The 13766-nt window shown below is 38.9% G+C and overlaps 1 protein-coding gene across 1 annotated transcript in view; it reads left to right on the top strand.

Moving 5' to 3' along the window:
• SLC25A17 (solute carrier family 25 member 17) overlaps positions 1 to 5538 on the top strand; it is a 58153-nt gene extending 52615 nt beyond the window's left edge. The window contains exons 9-10 of the mRNA XM_059937039.1: positions 1077 to 1113; positions 1832 to 5538. Of these exons, the coding sequence (XP_059793022.1) occupies positions 1077 to 1113; positions 1832 to 1855 (61 nt within the window). The 3' untranslated portion in view covers positions 1856 to 5538. The remainder of the gene's footprint in view (positions 1 to 1076; positions 1114 to 1831) is intronic.
• Positions 5539 to 13766: the final 8228 nt, after the last annotated feature.

The raw sequence follows: 13766 nt of genomic DNA, 5'->3' as shown, positions 1-13766 counted from the left end.
AAAGAAGATACATTCCCTGTACTCCATGAATTTAAAATCTAATTTTAAACATACTTTGAAAATTAGACATGACATGAATCATTTTGTTCTACCTCTATGAAGAAGGGCCAGCAAGAGTAGTTTAGGGTATCGTGAATTGCTGTGACTATCAAGGTCTGGAGTTGCACTTTATCTGGATCAATATGGACATGTTTACTTAGAAAATAGTTCTGAGCCTAGTTGAGGCTAAAACCCTAAGTACTTTATCGTGCATTTGTTCGTGTATTAAAAATTATAAAAGCAGTGAAGACTTAAGGGAAGGGGAATTTAACAATTGAGAAAGTCCTTTCTATTTCTCTTTTAATTTACAACGAGTTTATAGGTGTGGCATTTACAGATTTTTTTCCTAATGCACTCATTCTCACTTTATTCTCTCTATTGTAAGAATTACTTTAATTACTTTTATACTGTATAGATGGGGAAATGGAGACACAGATCTGGCTCAGGTCACATAGCAAAGGATTGGGAGTCAAAAATGTGAATTCAGACCTCCTGATATTCTATCCAATAATCTTTCACTGTCTTGTACTGCTTGGAGGTATCTCTGTTTTCATTTTGGTTTAAAGTTTTTCTTTTAGCTTTTTTGGGCTTTTTTTAACAACAATAATACACAGTCATTAAAAATTTTTCAGAAAATACAGAAAAGAAAAATGAAGAGAGTAAGGATATATTCCTGTATATATATGTTTATATATCTTCCTATATTCTTACTGCCTAGAAATCACTGCTAATATTTAACTATATCTATCTTCAGACTTGTTTAAATATATACATTCACAGATATGTTTATAGATAGGGTTTTTTAATGAGATCAAACTATGCCATTTTGTAACTTTTTCATCTCAAATATAATTTGCTGTCAGTAAATATCTATGTCATAATTTGTTATATAGAATTGCATTGTATGAATGTGTCATTATTTAGTTAGACTCCTATTGATGGACTTCTAGGTGGTTTCCAATTTTTTGCTATTATAAATAATGTGATAAAATCCCTAATATATGATTCCTTTTATATTTTCTGATTACTTCTTTAAGAAAAATTTCCAGGAATATCCAGTTACCAGGTCAAAAGGTATGCCTCCTGTGAATTATGTTATTAAATTAAAATTTCATCCTATCTATTCCTTTATGTTCCTTGTCACTTTGGAAACACTTTCTTTCTCTCCTCACCTCTACTTTGGCAAGCTGCAGGAGAATTCCATTCTGAGTGTGAAAGGGAAGAAGAGTTGTTGTATGCCAGGGGCTGAGCTTTACATGCTTTTTCATTTAATTCTCTTAACAGTCCTATGAAATTCAGAGTTAAATGAGGTATATCAAAAGTAATCATAATAGGAGTTTAGATTTGCTGAAAATTAGATTTCTTCCAGCAGATGGCTGGGATCATTGAATATCACATGCTAAAACATAATAATTTATTGAGCACCTACCATGCGCCAGTTGCCATACTAGATGCTTTACATAAATTATCTTATTTAATCCTTCTCCAAAGTTCTAAAGCCTGTGTACTTTCCACAGTTCTCCCCTTTGAGCCTTGGTTCCAAGTCTGTATCCTTGCTCCTGTGCCTTTGTTAGATGGCAAATTCTAGAGGGCAAGGACCTGCTATTAATCATTTTCTGAATCACCATGAACATGGGGTCACATTGGGCAAGTGCCTCTGTAAAAATGCTTTATGATTATGATCGTTATGAAAAGCAAAGAAGACTTTTACAATTTATCTTTGTTGACTTTTTATTTTATAAGTAAGCTATTTGATAGAAAATGGCTGTTTTTTTGTTTTTGTTTTATGCAGCTGCAGATATGGCGAAACCTTTAGGCCACCAGAGGGCATTGCAGTCAGCCTCCTTTATCATCATTATAAATCACTGCTGTCAGAGATGCCTAGTGAAATTTGCTCCCAGTTAAAACAAAAAAAGAAGCATTCTTAGACTCGATGAGCAATCTGCATAGAACCTGTGGCTTGAACTTGGTGGAGCACTGCCTTGAAGCACCCTTTTTATCTATAAAAAGGGAAGAATGGAGTAGGTAGTATTTCGCTGAAATTATATTCTTTTACTTTTTCCTTTCCCCAAGCATATGCCTAAACTTTTAATTTGTCATCCACAATTTATCATCTTCTCTTGGCCAGATATTAAAGCTGGCAGCTCTCAATCTCTATAGAAATTGAAGGCAGAGAAACAATGGACACAGCCTTTGTCCAGTAGCATCCACCTCTTTACTGGTTTTTACTGACACTAATAAAAACTTGCAAAATTGACTGATCCGCAGTTGAGTGACTCCCTCGTTTCTGTTCACCATCTGATAGAAGTGCCAATAGGCAGAAAAATGATTAAAAGGCAGAGCAGGAAAGAAAAGAGGTAAAAGGCATTTTGATGACCCATGAATTTAAAAATCAATTTAAATCTTTACTAGACAAGTATTTGTTAAAATGTAAACAGGTAGGGACTTCCCTGGCGGTCCAGTGGTTGAGACTTTGCCTTCCAATGCAGGGGATGCGGGTTCGATCCCTGGTTGGGGAAATAGGATCCCATGTGCCTTGGGGCCAAAAAAACCAAAACATAAAAAAACAGAAGCAGTGTTGTAACAAAGTCAATAAAGACTTTAGAAATGGTCCACAGAAAAAAAATCTTTAAAAAAAAATGTAAACAGGTAAACCTTGCCACATAATTTGAAATAAATTTTCTAAGTATTGAGGCTTCTAAGTTGCAGCCAACTAGACCTCTCATTGATCTGTGCCCCAGGAGCGTTTAAGATACTAATTTATTTCACAGATATTTTTGAGTACATTCATACTGGGCACTTGATAAGCACTGGCATACAGATATGAATAATCTTTATATGTCGCTTTATAGTTTAGAAAACAATCTGGCATCTACTGTCTTACTTGGTACTCGCTTCATACCGCTGAGATGAATTGGGCAGATGATAGCTCTCCATTTTACAGGTGGGGAGATGGGTTCAAATGGTGAAATGACTTGTTCACGGTTACACAAAGAGTGACAGAGTAGGACTCAAACACAGGTCTTCTGACTCCAAGTCCCATCCTTTCCCACAACACCATGCTGTCTTCCTAGAAGAAGTGAGCCTATTACTCTCAAAGGAGGACTTGAGGGATATACTATTACAAAGGACCCAGGGTTTGAAGTAGATACATTATAGCCACTTGGTGGTTTTGATTGTTAGTTTAATAAGCAACTTAGCAAGTAAGTTCAAAAGCTTACCAGTACTATTTCTCTTTTTTTCCAAAAATGGAAGGTAGATTCACTATGCAGGCAATGAAAAAAAAAAAAAAACTGGAATCTTTTTTCCTACTTGGTTGACATATTTACTAAGAATTTAACTCTTTCAAGTCTGTGAGTCCCCGCATCTTTCCTTCAGGTATGATTTATGCAGTAATGCCCATGAGAAAAAGAATAGGCGCATCATTTGAGTGTCAAGCTCAGGTAAGAATGTCTCTAACACAGAGTTCACTGTGTGCTTTTATTTCTTTGGTCGTTTTGGAACATAATACCCTGGCTAGAGCTCTTATCAAGTAACCTCTGCATTAAGTTGTATTTCTCTGTTTACTTCCCTACCTCCCTGGATAGATTAAAGGCCCACACTCCTCATCACCATTACTGTGTCCAGGCATTATTATGAGTACTCTATAAATATTTGTCCAATGAGTATATATATTGAGGGAGGTGGGGTATAGTGTTGAATTTAGGTTTGTCTAAGCCAGAGTACCTAGAGTTGTAATCCCTGGGATAATATGTATTTTGACAAAAAGTAAGACGTGGCTTCCCCAAGATTTAGCATCTTGGTAATTTCCCCACATTAAGTACAACATGATACCTATATTCCTTAGTCTGAAGTGAATAAAGTGTGCAATGTGTCCAGGCAGAAGGGAGCTGAGAAGCAAATGCACAAGCTTAGGACTATGTAAGCAGAAAGAATACTATGTAATTAAAACGAGAATGCTGGCATCATCCTTCTCACATGTTTTTCATCTGTTGCTCCTGGTCCTAGAGTGCAGTTTTCATTTTTGTGTCTCCGGTACCTAACAGGAGACTTAATAATGGTGCTTAATAAGTATTGTCGCCTTGTACCAAAGGTACTCTGCTAATCAAGAAGTCAACAAAGAATTTTTGAGCATATGCCACGTGCCAGCCACTTTGCTAAACAATAGGGATACACTGTGAGCAGAACAGACGAGGTCCCTGCTCTTGTGGGACTTGGGTTGGGATGGAAGGAGATAGTCAAGGAGCATACAAACCAGTAAGGGGATTTTAGGTGCAGATAAGTGCTGTAAACAATATAACGTAGGGAGCATATCTATCTAACATACTCTAAAGATATTTTAGTTACCAGCATCCGTGTGAGAGTATTCAAACAATGTGTGCAAGCGCTGATATGAGGAAGGCAGTAGAATATCAGAGCAGGAGAACACCAAGCCATGCAGAGATAGAAAAGGACTAGAATGCAGTATAAAGTCACCAACTAAGGGAATTTATATGTTATATTAAATGTATATATATATATATATATAAATATGATAATTGAGACTTTTCCCTCAGCTTTGGGTCTTTGTATTAGACTCTGTGACAGGTGATATGAGACCAGCCTTTCTTCCGCCCAAACTTCATAAATCCGATTTCTAAAGCTGATTCACCATCCTCATAAACAGTATATTCTTTATCTGAGGTGCCGATTGGGCTTTACGTGTGCTATGCTAAGTTCCAAAATACTGTTTCCACCCAGAATGGCCTCCCTGAGCATTCTAGGTCCAGCAGGTAGTGGCTGCAGATTGCCATGATTCTACTTCCACTCATGAGCTTGGTGCCCTTTCCCCCACCTACATCAGTAGGGATCAAATTCCTCCAAATCAGAACTTGGTTCAGAACTGGATTTAGGCATGACCGACTAAAATCTGGAGTAAGTTAAGCAGTCACTTTTCTATTATTTCTTTTATCTTTTTTCTTCTTCTTTTTTTGGCCACACCATGCAGCATGTGGGATCTTCGTTCCCCGACCAGGGATCGAACCTGTGCCCCCTGCATTGGAAGCGTGGAGTCTTAACCACTGGACTGCCAGGGAAGTCCCTTTCTTTCTATTTTTATTTATGGGCTCATCCTTAGTGGTGATGCTGATTTTTTTGTAAACAGTTTTATTGAGGTATAATTCACATGCCATATAATTCACCCATTTCAAGTGTACAATTCAATAGTTTTTAGTAAGTTACAGATGTGTGGAACCATCACCACAGGCAATTTTAGAACATTTCCATCACCTCAGAAAGAAAGCCCATACCCTTTAGGCATCACTCCCTCATCTCCCAATTCCCTCCCCCGCTATTGGTAAGCAACCGCTAATTTACATTCTGTCTCTTTGGAGTCCTCTGTTCTAGACTTTTATATGAATGGAATCATATAATATGTGGACTTTTTTGACTGACTTCTTTCAATTAGTACGTTTCTAATGTTCATAGAAGTTGTAGCGTGTATTAGTACTTCATTACTTTTTATGACTATATAACATTTTATGAATATACAACATTATTTTATCCATTCATCTGTTGATGGGCATTTGGCTTGTTTCTATCCTTTGGCTATTGTGAATAATGCTGCTATAAACATTCATGTACAAGTTTTTGTCTGGACATATGTTTTAATTTCTTTTGGGTACAACACATTCTCTTTGGTACATTCCTAGAAGTGAAATTGCTTGGTCAGGTGGTTACTCTATGTTTAATCATTTGAGGAACCACCAGATTGTTTTCCAAAGTGGCTGCCCCATTTTACATTCCCCCCAGCAATTTATGAAAGTTCCAGGACTTCCCTGGTGGTCCAATGTTTAAGAATCCGCCTGCCAATGCAGGGGTCACGGATTCAATCCCTGGTCCAGGAAGATCCCCCATGCCATGGGGCAACTAAGCCCCTGTGCCACAACGACTGAGCCTGTGCACCACAACTACTGAGCCTGCGTGCCACAACTACTGAAGCCTGTGCACTCTAGAGCCCACATGCTGCAACTACTGAGCCCATGTGCCACAACTACTGAAGTCTGTGTGCTCTAGGGCCTGCATACTGCAACTACTGAGTCTGCGTGCTGCAACTACTGAAGCCCACGTGCCTAGAGCCCGTGCTCCACAGCAAGAGAAGCCACTGCAGTGAGAAGACCATGCACCGCAACAAAGAGTAGCCCCCACTTGCCACAACTAGAGAAAGCCCTCGTGCAGCAACAAAGACCCAATGCAGCCAAAAATTAATTAATTAATTAAAATATTTTAAAAATTATTGAAACATCTAAAAATTAGTTATAGCGTCTTTGGGGGTTAATCCTCTAGAACCACAATAGACTTTCTGGTGTGAAATCCTCATTAGTGACAAAACTCCTGTTTTGTTGAATCATGACTATGTACACAGTTAAATAACACATTTCCCAACTTTCCTTACAGAGATGATGGCCTCCTCCCCTTCTCCTCCTCATCCTTCTTAATTGGCAAAAGTTACATGTGAATACATTCTGGTTGTACAGGCTTCAAACAGTAAAAATGTACGTCCTTGACCTGCTCTCCACCCAGAAGTAATTACCATCAACAGTTTGATATATAACCTAACAGTACCCTTCTATGAATTTAAGTCAGTTTATTTTCTACATAGTCACCCAATGTTTTTGATTCCTTATTTCCTAAGTAATGTTCAGCAGCCTTTTTTATTGAGGAATTTCAAGGCACATTTTAAAAAAATATCCCGGGGGCTTCCCTGGTGACGCAGTGGTTGAGAATCTGCCTGCTAATGCAGGGGACACGGGTTCGAGCCCTGGTCTGGGACGATCCCACATGCCGCGGAGCAGCTGGGCCCATGAGCCACAATTACTGAGCCTGCGCGTCTGGAGCCTGTGCTCCGCAACAAGAGAGGCCGCGATAGTGAGAGGCCCGCACACCACGATGAAGAGTGGCCCCCGCTTGCCACAACTGGAGAAAGCCCTTGCACAGAAACTAAGACCCAACACAGCCATAAATAAGTTAATTAATTAATTTAAAAAAATGCAGCCCTTACAAAAATAAACAAATGGGACCTAATGAAACTTAAAAAAAAAAGCTAAAAAAAAATTAAAAAAAAAATATCCCTTTGTAAGGAAAAGAAATCCAGAAATTTTAGGTTAGAGGAGCCTTTTGGAATGCACTACCCTGTTACCTTCAATCATGTCTCTCCTGAGTCTGAGTTCTTGTTTTCCAAAGAATGGTGAAAATCTATTTTTCTCCCTTAGTCCTCTAGTACCCAGGTTAAAGTGAGGTCACTGTGACTGTATTATCTTCAGAGAGGAAGCACCTCCCCTTCCTTAGGATAGAGGCACCTGCTGGCCAAGTAGGCAACAGGCCTAAAGATTTAGGGGCGACATATAATTTCCAGTCCAAACATCTACCAAATATAGAGTGTTACTGTATTCAAGGGATTGTGGAGACACTGTGGGGTGTATGAAGAAATGCAAGGCAATCCTAGCCCCCAAGAAGCTTGCAGTTTATTTTGGAAGATAACCAGCAATACAAGATTGTTTACTTTTATGTAAAAAGTAGTATCTATGGGAGTCAAGATGGCAGTGTGGGAAGACATGGAGTTAGTCTCCCCACAACTAGGGCATGTGCCAGCCACTGGTGGGGGACTCTGATGCCCAAGGAGATGGGAGGAACCCCAGAGTGAACTGGTAGGACATAGGGGGACTGAGGGGGAAGGAGAAGTGGAGGCTGGACAGGGTCGGCGCCCCTGAGGCTGGGAAGATCAGGAGAGGCAGGTGGGAGGGACTCTCCAGGAAAAGCGGGAGAGGAGCGGAGAGCGGTCACCTGGCCCGCTCGGGCTGGGGAGCCTGCTGAGCTCCCAGACCAGTACCCCCCCTCCAAAGCCCTATCCAGGCCGCATGGGTCCTGGAGGGCATAGGAGGGAGGCTGAGGACATCAGGAGAGGCAGGCGGGAGGAGCCATCCAGGAGGAGCAGGAGAGAAGCAGAGGGTAATTGCCCTGCCCACAAGAGGCCAGGAAGCCTGCTGGGCTCCCAGGTGAGGTCCCCTGCCCTCTGAGACCAGGGGTGAGGGACATGTCTGGGTCCCTTCTGTGTCTTGAACCTAAGCCCCACCCCAAACAACCCCCAGGGCCTTTTCCAGCCCTGTGGGTTCTGACCATTGGCCCCGCCCACCTCCCAAACGTTGCCCCTGCTTAGGCCCCGCCCTCCACAGCCAAGGCCTTTCCCCACCCTTTTTTTTTTTTCTTTTCCCTCCTCCTCTTTTTTACTATTGTGGTACTGATGTACCTTCCAGTTGTTGATTCATCTATATGTTTGTTTTTATATTCTTCCTAACATATCTGTTAGTTTCATAGTCTAATTTTATTTTTTACTTTGTTTTTTTTTTTGGTTTTTTTTTGCCACCTCAGGCGGCTTGTGGGATCTTGGTTCATGAGTCCGGGATTGGGCCAGAGCTCCTGCGGTGGGAGCTCCAAGTCCAAACCACTGGACTAATGGAGAACCTCAGACCCCAGGGAATAGTCATCAGAGTGAGTTCTCATGGAGTTCCTCATCTCAGCACCAAGACCCAGCTCTACCCAATAGCCTACAAACCCCAGTGTTGGAAGCCTCAGGCCAAACAACCAGTAAGACAGGAACACAATCCCACTCATAAAAAAAAAAAAAAAAAAAAGAGACAGCAAAAAAATATATCACAGATGAAGGAGCAAGGTAAAAACCTACAAGACCAAATAAATGAAGAAGAAATAGGCAATCTACCTGAAAAAGAATTCAGAGTAATGATAGTAAAGATGACCCAGAATCTCAGAAATAGAATGGAGGCACAGATTGAGAAAATGCAAGAAATGTTTTAAAAAGATCTAGAAGAACTGAAGAACAAACACACAGAGATGAACAACCTGATAACTGAAATGAAAAATACACTAGAAGGAATCAATAACAGAATAACTGAGGCAGAAGAACAAATAAGTGAGCTGGAAGACAAAATGTTGGAAATAACTGCTGAGGAGCAGAATAAAGAAAAAAGAATGAAAAGAATTGAAGACAATCTCAGAGACCTCTGGGACAACACTAAGCGCACCAACTTTAGAATTATAGGGGTCACAGAAGAAGAAGGGAAAAAGAAAGGGTCTGAGAAAATATTTGAAGAGATTATAGTTGAAAACTTCCCTAACATGGGAAAGGAAATAGTCACCCAAGTCCAGGAAGCACAGAGAGTCCCATACAGGATAAACCCTAGGAAAAACACACCAAGACACATATTAATCAAACTAACAAAAATTAAATTCAAAGAAAATATATTAAAAGCAGCAAGAGAAAAACAAAATATAACATACAAAGGAATCCCCATAAGGTTATCAGCTGATTTTTCAGTGGAAACTCTGCAGGCCTGAAGGGAATGTAAATGGATTAAATGCCCCAATCAAAAGACACAGACTGGCTGAATGGATACAAAAACAAAACCCATATATATGCTGTCTACAAGAGACCCACTTCAGACCTAGGGACACATACAGACTGAAAGTGAGGGGATGGAAAAAGATATTCCATGCAAATGGAAATCAACAGAAAGGTGGAATAGCAATACTCATACAGATAAAATAGACTTTAAAATAAAGACTGTTACAAGAGATAGGAGGGACACTACATAATGATCAAAGGATCAATCCAAGAAGAAGATATAATAATTATAAATGTTTATGCACCCAACATAGGAGCACCTCAATACATAGGCAAATGCTAACAATGATGAAAGGAGAAATCGACAGTGACACAATAATAGTAAGGGACTTTAATACCCCACTTACACCAATGGACAGATCATCCAAACAGAAAATAAATAAGGAAACACAAGCTTTAAACGACACAATAGACCAGATAGATCTAATTGATATTTATAGAACATTCCACCCAAAAGTGGCAGAATACACTTTCTTCTCAAGTGCACATGGAACATTCTCCAGGATAGATCACATCTTGGGTCACAAATCAAGCCTCGGAAAATTTAAGAAAATTGAAATCGTATCGAGCACCTTTTCTGACCACAACACTATGAGACTGGAAATCAATTACAGGAAAAAAACTGTAAAAAACACAAATACATGGAGGCTAAACAGTGTGCTACTAAATAACCAAGAGATCACTGAAGAAATCAAAGAAGAAATAAAATAATACATAGAAACATGACAATGAAAACACGATGACCCAAAACCTATGGGATGCAGCAAAAGCAGTTCTAAGAGGGAAGTTTATTGTAATTCAATCTCACCTCAAGAAACAAGAAAAATCTCAAATAAACAATCTAACCCTACACTTAAAACCTAGAGAAAGAAGAACAAAGAAAACCCAAAGTCAGTAGAAGGAAAGAAATCATAAAGATCAGAGCAGAAATAAATGAAATAGAAACGAAGAAAACAATAGCAAAGATCAATAAAACTAAAAGCTGGTTCTTTGAGGAGATAAACAAAATTGATAAACCCTTAGCCAGACTCATCTAGAAAAAAAGGGAGAGGACGCAAATCAATAAAATTAGAAATGAAAAAGGAGAAATCACAACTGACACTGCAGAAATACAAAAGATTATAAGAGACTACTACAAACAACTATATGCCAATAAAATGGACAACCACGAAGAAATGGACAAATTCTTGGAAAGAAACAACTTTCCAAGACTGAACCAGGAAGAATTAGAAAATATAAACAGACCTATCACAAGTAATGAAATTGAAACCATAATTAAAAATCTTCCAACCAACAAAAGTCCAGGACCAGATGGCTTCACAGGCGAATTCTATCAAACATTTAGAGAAGAGCTAACACCAATCCTTCTCAAACTCTTCCAAAGAATTGCAGAGGGAGGAATACTCCCAAATTCATTCTATGAAGCCACCATCACCCTGATACCAAAACCAGAAAAAGATATCACAAAAAAAGAAAATTATAGACCAATATCACTGATGAACATAGATGCAAAAATCCTGAACAAAATACTAGCAAACAGAATCCAACAGCACATTAAAAGGATCATACACCATGATCAAGTGGGATTTATCCCAGGGATGCAAGGATTCTTCAATATGTACAAATCAATATGATACACCACATTAAAAAATTAAGGAATAAAAACTGTATGATCATCTCAATAGATGCAGGAAAATCTTTTGACAAAATTCAACACCCATTTATGATAAAAACTCTCCAGAAAATGGGCATAGAGGGAAACTACCTCAACATAATAAAGGCCATATATGACAAACCCACTGCAAGCATCATACTCAATGGTGAAAAACTGAAAGCATTTCCACTAAGATCAGAAACAATACAAGGATGTCCACTCTCGCCACTCTTATTCAACATAGTTTGGAAGTCCTAGCCACAGCAATCATAGAAGAAAAAGAAATAAAAGGAATACAAATTGGAAAAGAAGTAAAACTGTCACTGTTTGCCAATGACATGATACTATACATAGGAAATCCTAAAGATGCCACCAGAAAACTACTAGAACTAATCAATGAATTTGGTAAGGTTGCAGGATACAAAATTAATGCAATCTCTAGCATTCCTATACACCAACAATGAAAAATCAGAAAGAGAAATTAAGGAAACACTCCCATTTACCATTGCAACAAAAAGAATAAAATACCTAGGAATAAACCTGCCTAAGGAGGTGAAAGACTTGTACTCAGAAAACTATAAAACACTGATGAAAGAAATCAAAGATGACATAAACAGATGGAGAAATATACCATGTTCTTGGATTGGAAGAATCAATATTGTGAAAATGTCTGCACTACCCAGAGCAATCTACAGATTCAGTGCAATCCCTATCAAACTACTCATGGCATTCTTCACAAAATTAGAACAAAATATTTTACAATTCGTTTGGAAACACAAAAGACCCTGAATAGCCAAAGCAATCTTGAGAAAGAAAAACGGAGCTGGAGGACTCAAGCTCCCCGACTTCAAACTATACCACAAAGCTACAGTAATCAAGACAGTATGGTACTGGCACAAAAACAGAAATATAGATCAATGGTACAAGATAGAATGCCCAGAGATAAACCCATGCACATATGGGCACCTAATTTATGACAAGGGAGGCAAGAACATACAATGGAGAAAAGACAGCCTCTTCAATAAGTGGTGCTGGGAAAACTGGACAGCTACATGTAAAAGAATGAAATTAGAACACTACCTAACACCATACACAAAAATAAACTCCAAATGGATTAAAGACTTAAATGTAAGACCAGACACTATAAAACTCTTAGAGGAAAACATAGGAAAAACACTCTTTGACATAAACCACAGCAAGATCTTTCTTGACCCACCTCCTAGAGTAATGGAAATAAAAACAAAAATAAACAAATGGGACTTAATTAAACTTAAAAGCCTTTGCCCAGCAAAGGAAACCATAAACAAGACAAAAAGACAACCCTCAGAATGGGAGAAAATATTTGCAAATGAAACAACAGACAAAGGATTAATCTCCAAAATATACAAAGAGCTCATGGAGCTCAATATCAAAAAAACAAACAAGCCAGTTAAAAAATGGGCGGAAGACCTAAATAGACATTTCACACAGGCAGACATACAGATGGCCAAGAGGCACATGAAAAGATGCTCAACATCACTAATTATTAGAGAAATGCAAAGCAAAACTACAATGAGGTAACACCTCACGCCGGTCAGAATGGCCATTATCAAAAAATCTAGAAACCATAAATTCTGGAAAGGGTGTGGTGAAAAGGGAACCCTCTTGCACTGTTGGTGGGAATGTAAATTGATACAACCACTATGGAAAACAGTTTGGAGGTTCCTTAAAAACCTAAAAATAGAACTACCATATGACCCAGCAATCCCACTACTGGGCATATACCCTGAGAAAACCATAATTCAAAAAGATACATGTACCACAATGCTCATTGCAGCACTATTTACAATAACCAGGACATGGAACCAACCTAAATGTCCATCACAGATGAATGGATAAAGAAGATGTGGCACATATATGCAATGGAATATTACTCAGCCATAAAAAGAAACGAAATTGAGTTATTTGTAGTGAGGTGGATGGACTTGGAGTCTGTCATACAGAGTGAAGTAAGTCAGAAAGAGAAAAACAAATACCATATGCTAACACATATATATGGAATCTAAAAAAAAAAAAAATGGTACTGATGAACCTAGTTGCAAAGCAGGAATAAAGAGGTAGACATAGAGAATGGACTTGATGACATGGGGTGGGAGGGTGAAGCTGGGCGAAGTGAGAGTAGCATTGACATATATACACTACCATATGTAAAATAGTTGGCTGGTGGGAAGCAGCAGCATAGCACAGGGAAATCTGCTTGGTGCTTTGCAATGACCTAGAGGGGTGGGATAGGGAGGATGGGAGGGAGGCTCAAGAGGGAGGGGACATAGGGACATGTGTATGCATATGGCTGATTCTCTTTGTTGTGCAACAGAATCTAACACAGTATTGTGAAGCAATTATAGTCCAATCAAGATCTATTGAAAAACAAAAGTAGTATCTATAATCTTCCTATACTGTAATTTCTTCATATGTAAATATCTCATCAATGCAGCTAAATTGTGAATTCCATGAGAGCAGAGACGGTATCCTGTGTTCCATTGCGTATTCCAACACGGAAGCTCTCAGTTTGGGTTAAAGATGATACTGAGCTATAAAGATGATAACGTTCCCAAGTTTAATCCTGTCTCTTCCATG

Source organism: Balaenoptera ricei, chromosome 10 (assembly GCF_028023285.1).
Source record: "Balaenoptera ricei isolate mBalRic1 chromosome 10, mBalRic1.hap2, whole genome shotgun sequence".
NCBI lineage: Eukaryota > Metazoa > Chordata > Mammalia > Artiodactyla > Balaenopteridae > Balaenoptera > Balaenoptera ricei.
Note: the sequence above shows the minus strand (reverse complement) of the source record. Positions and strands in the feature narration are given on the sequence as shown.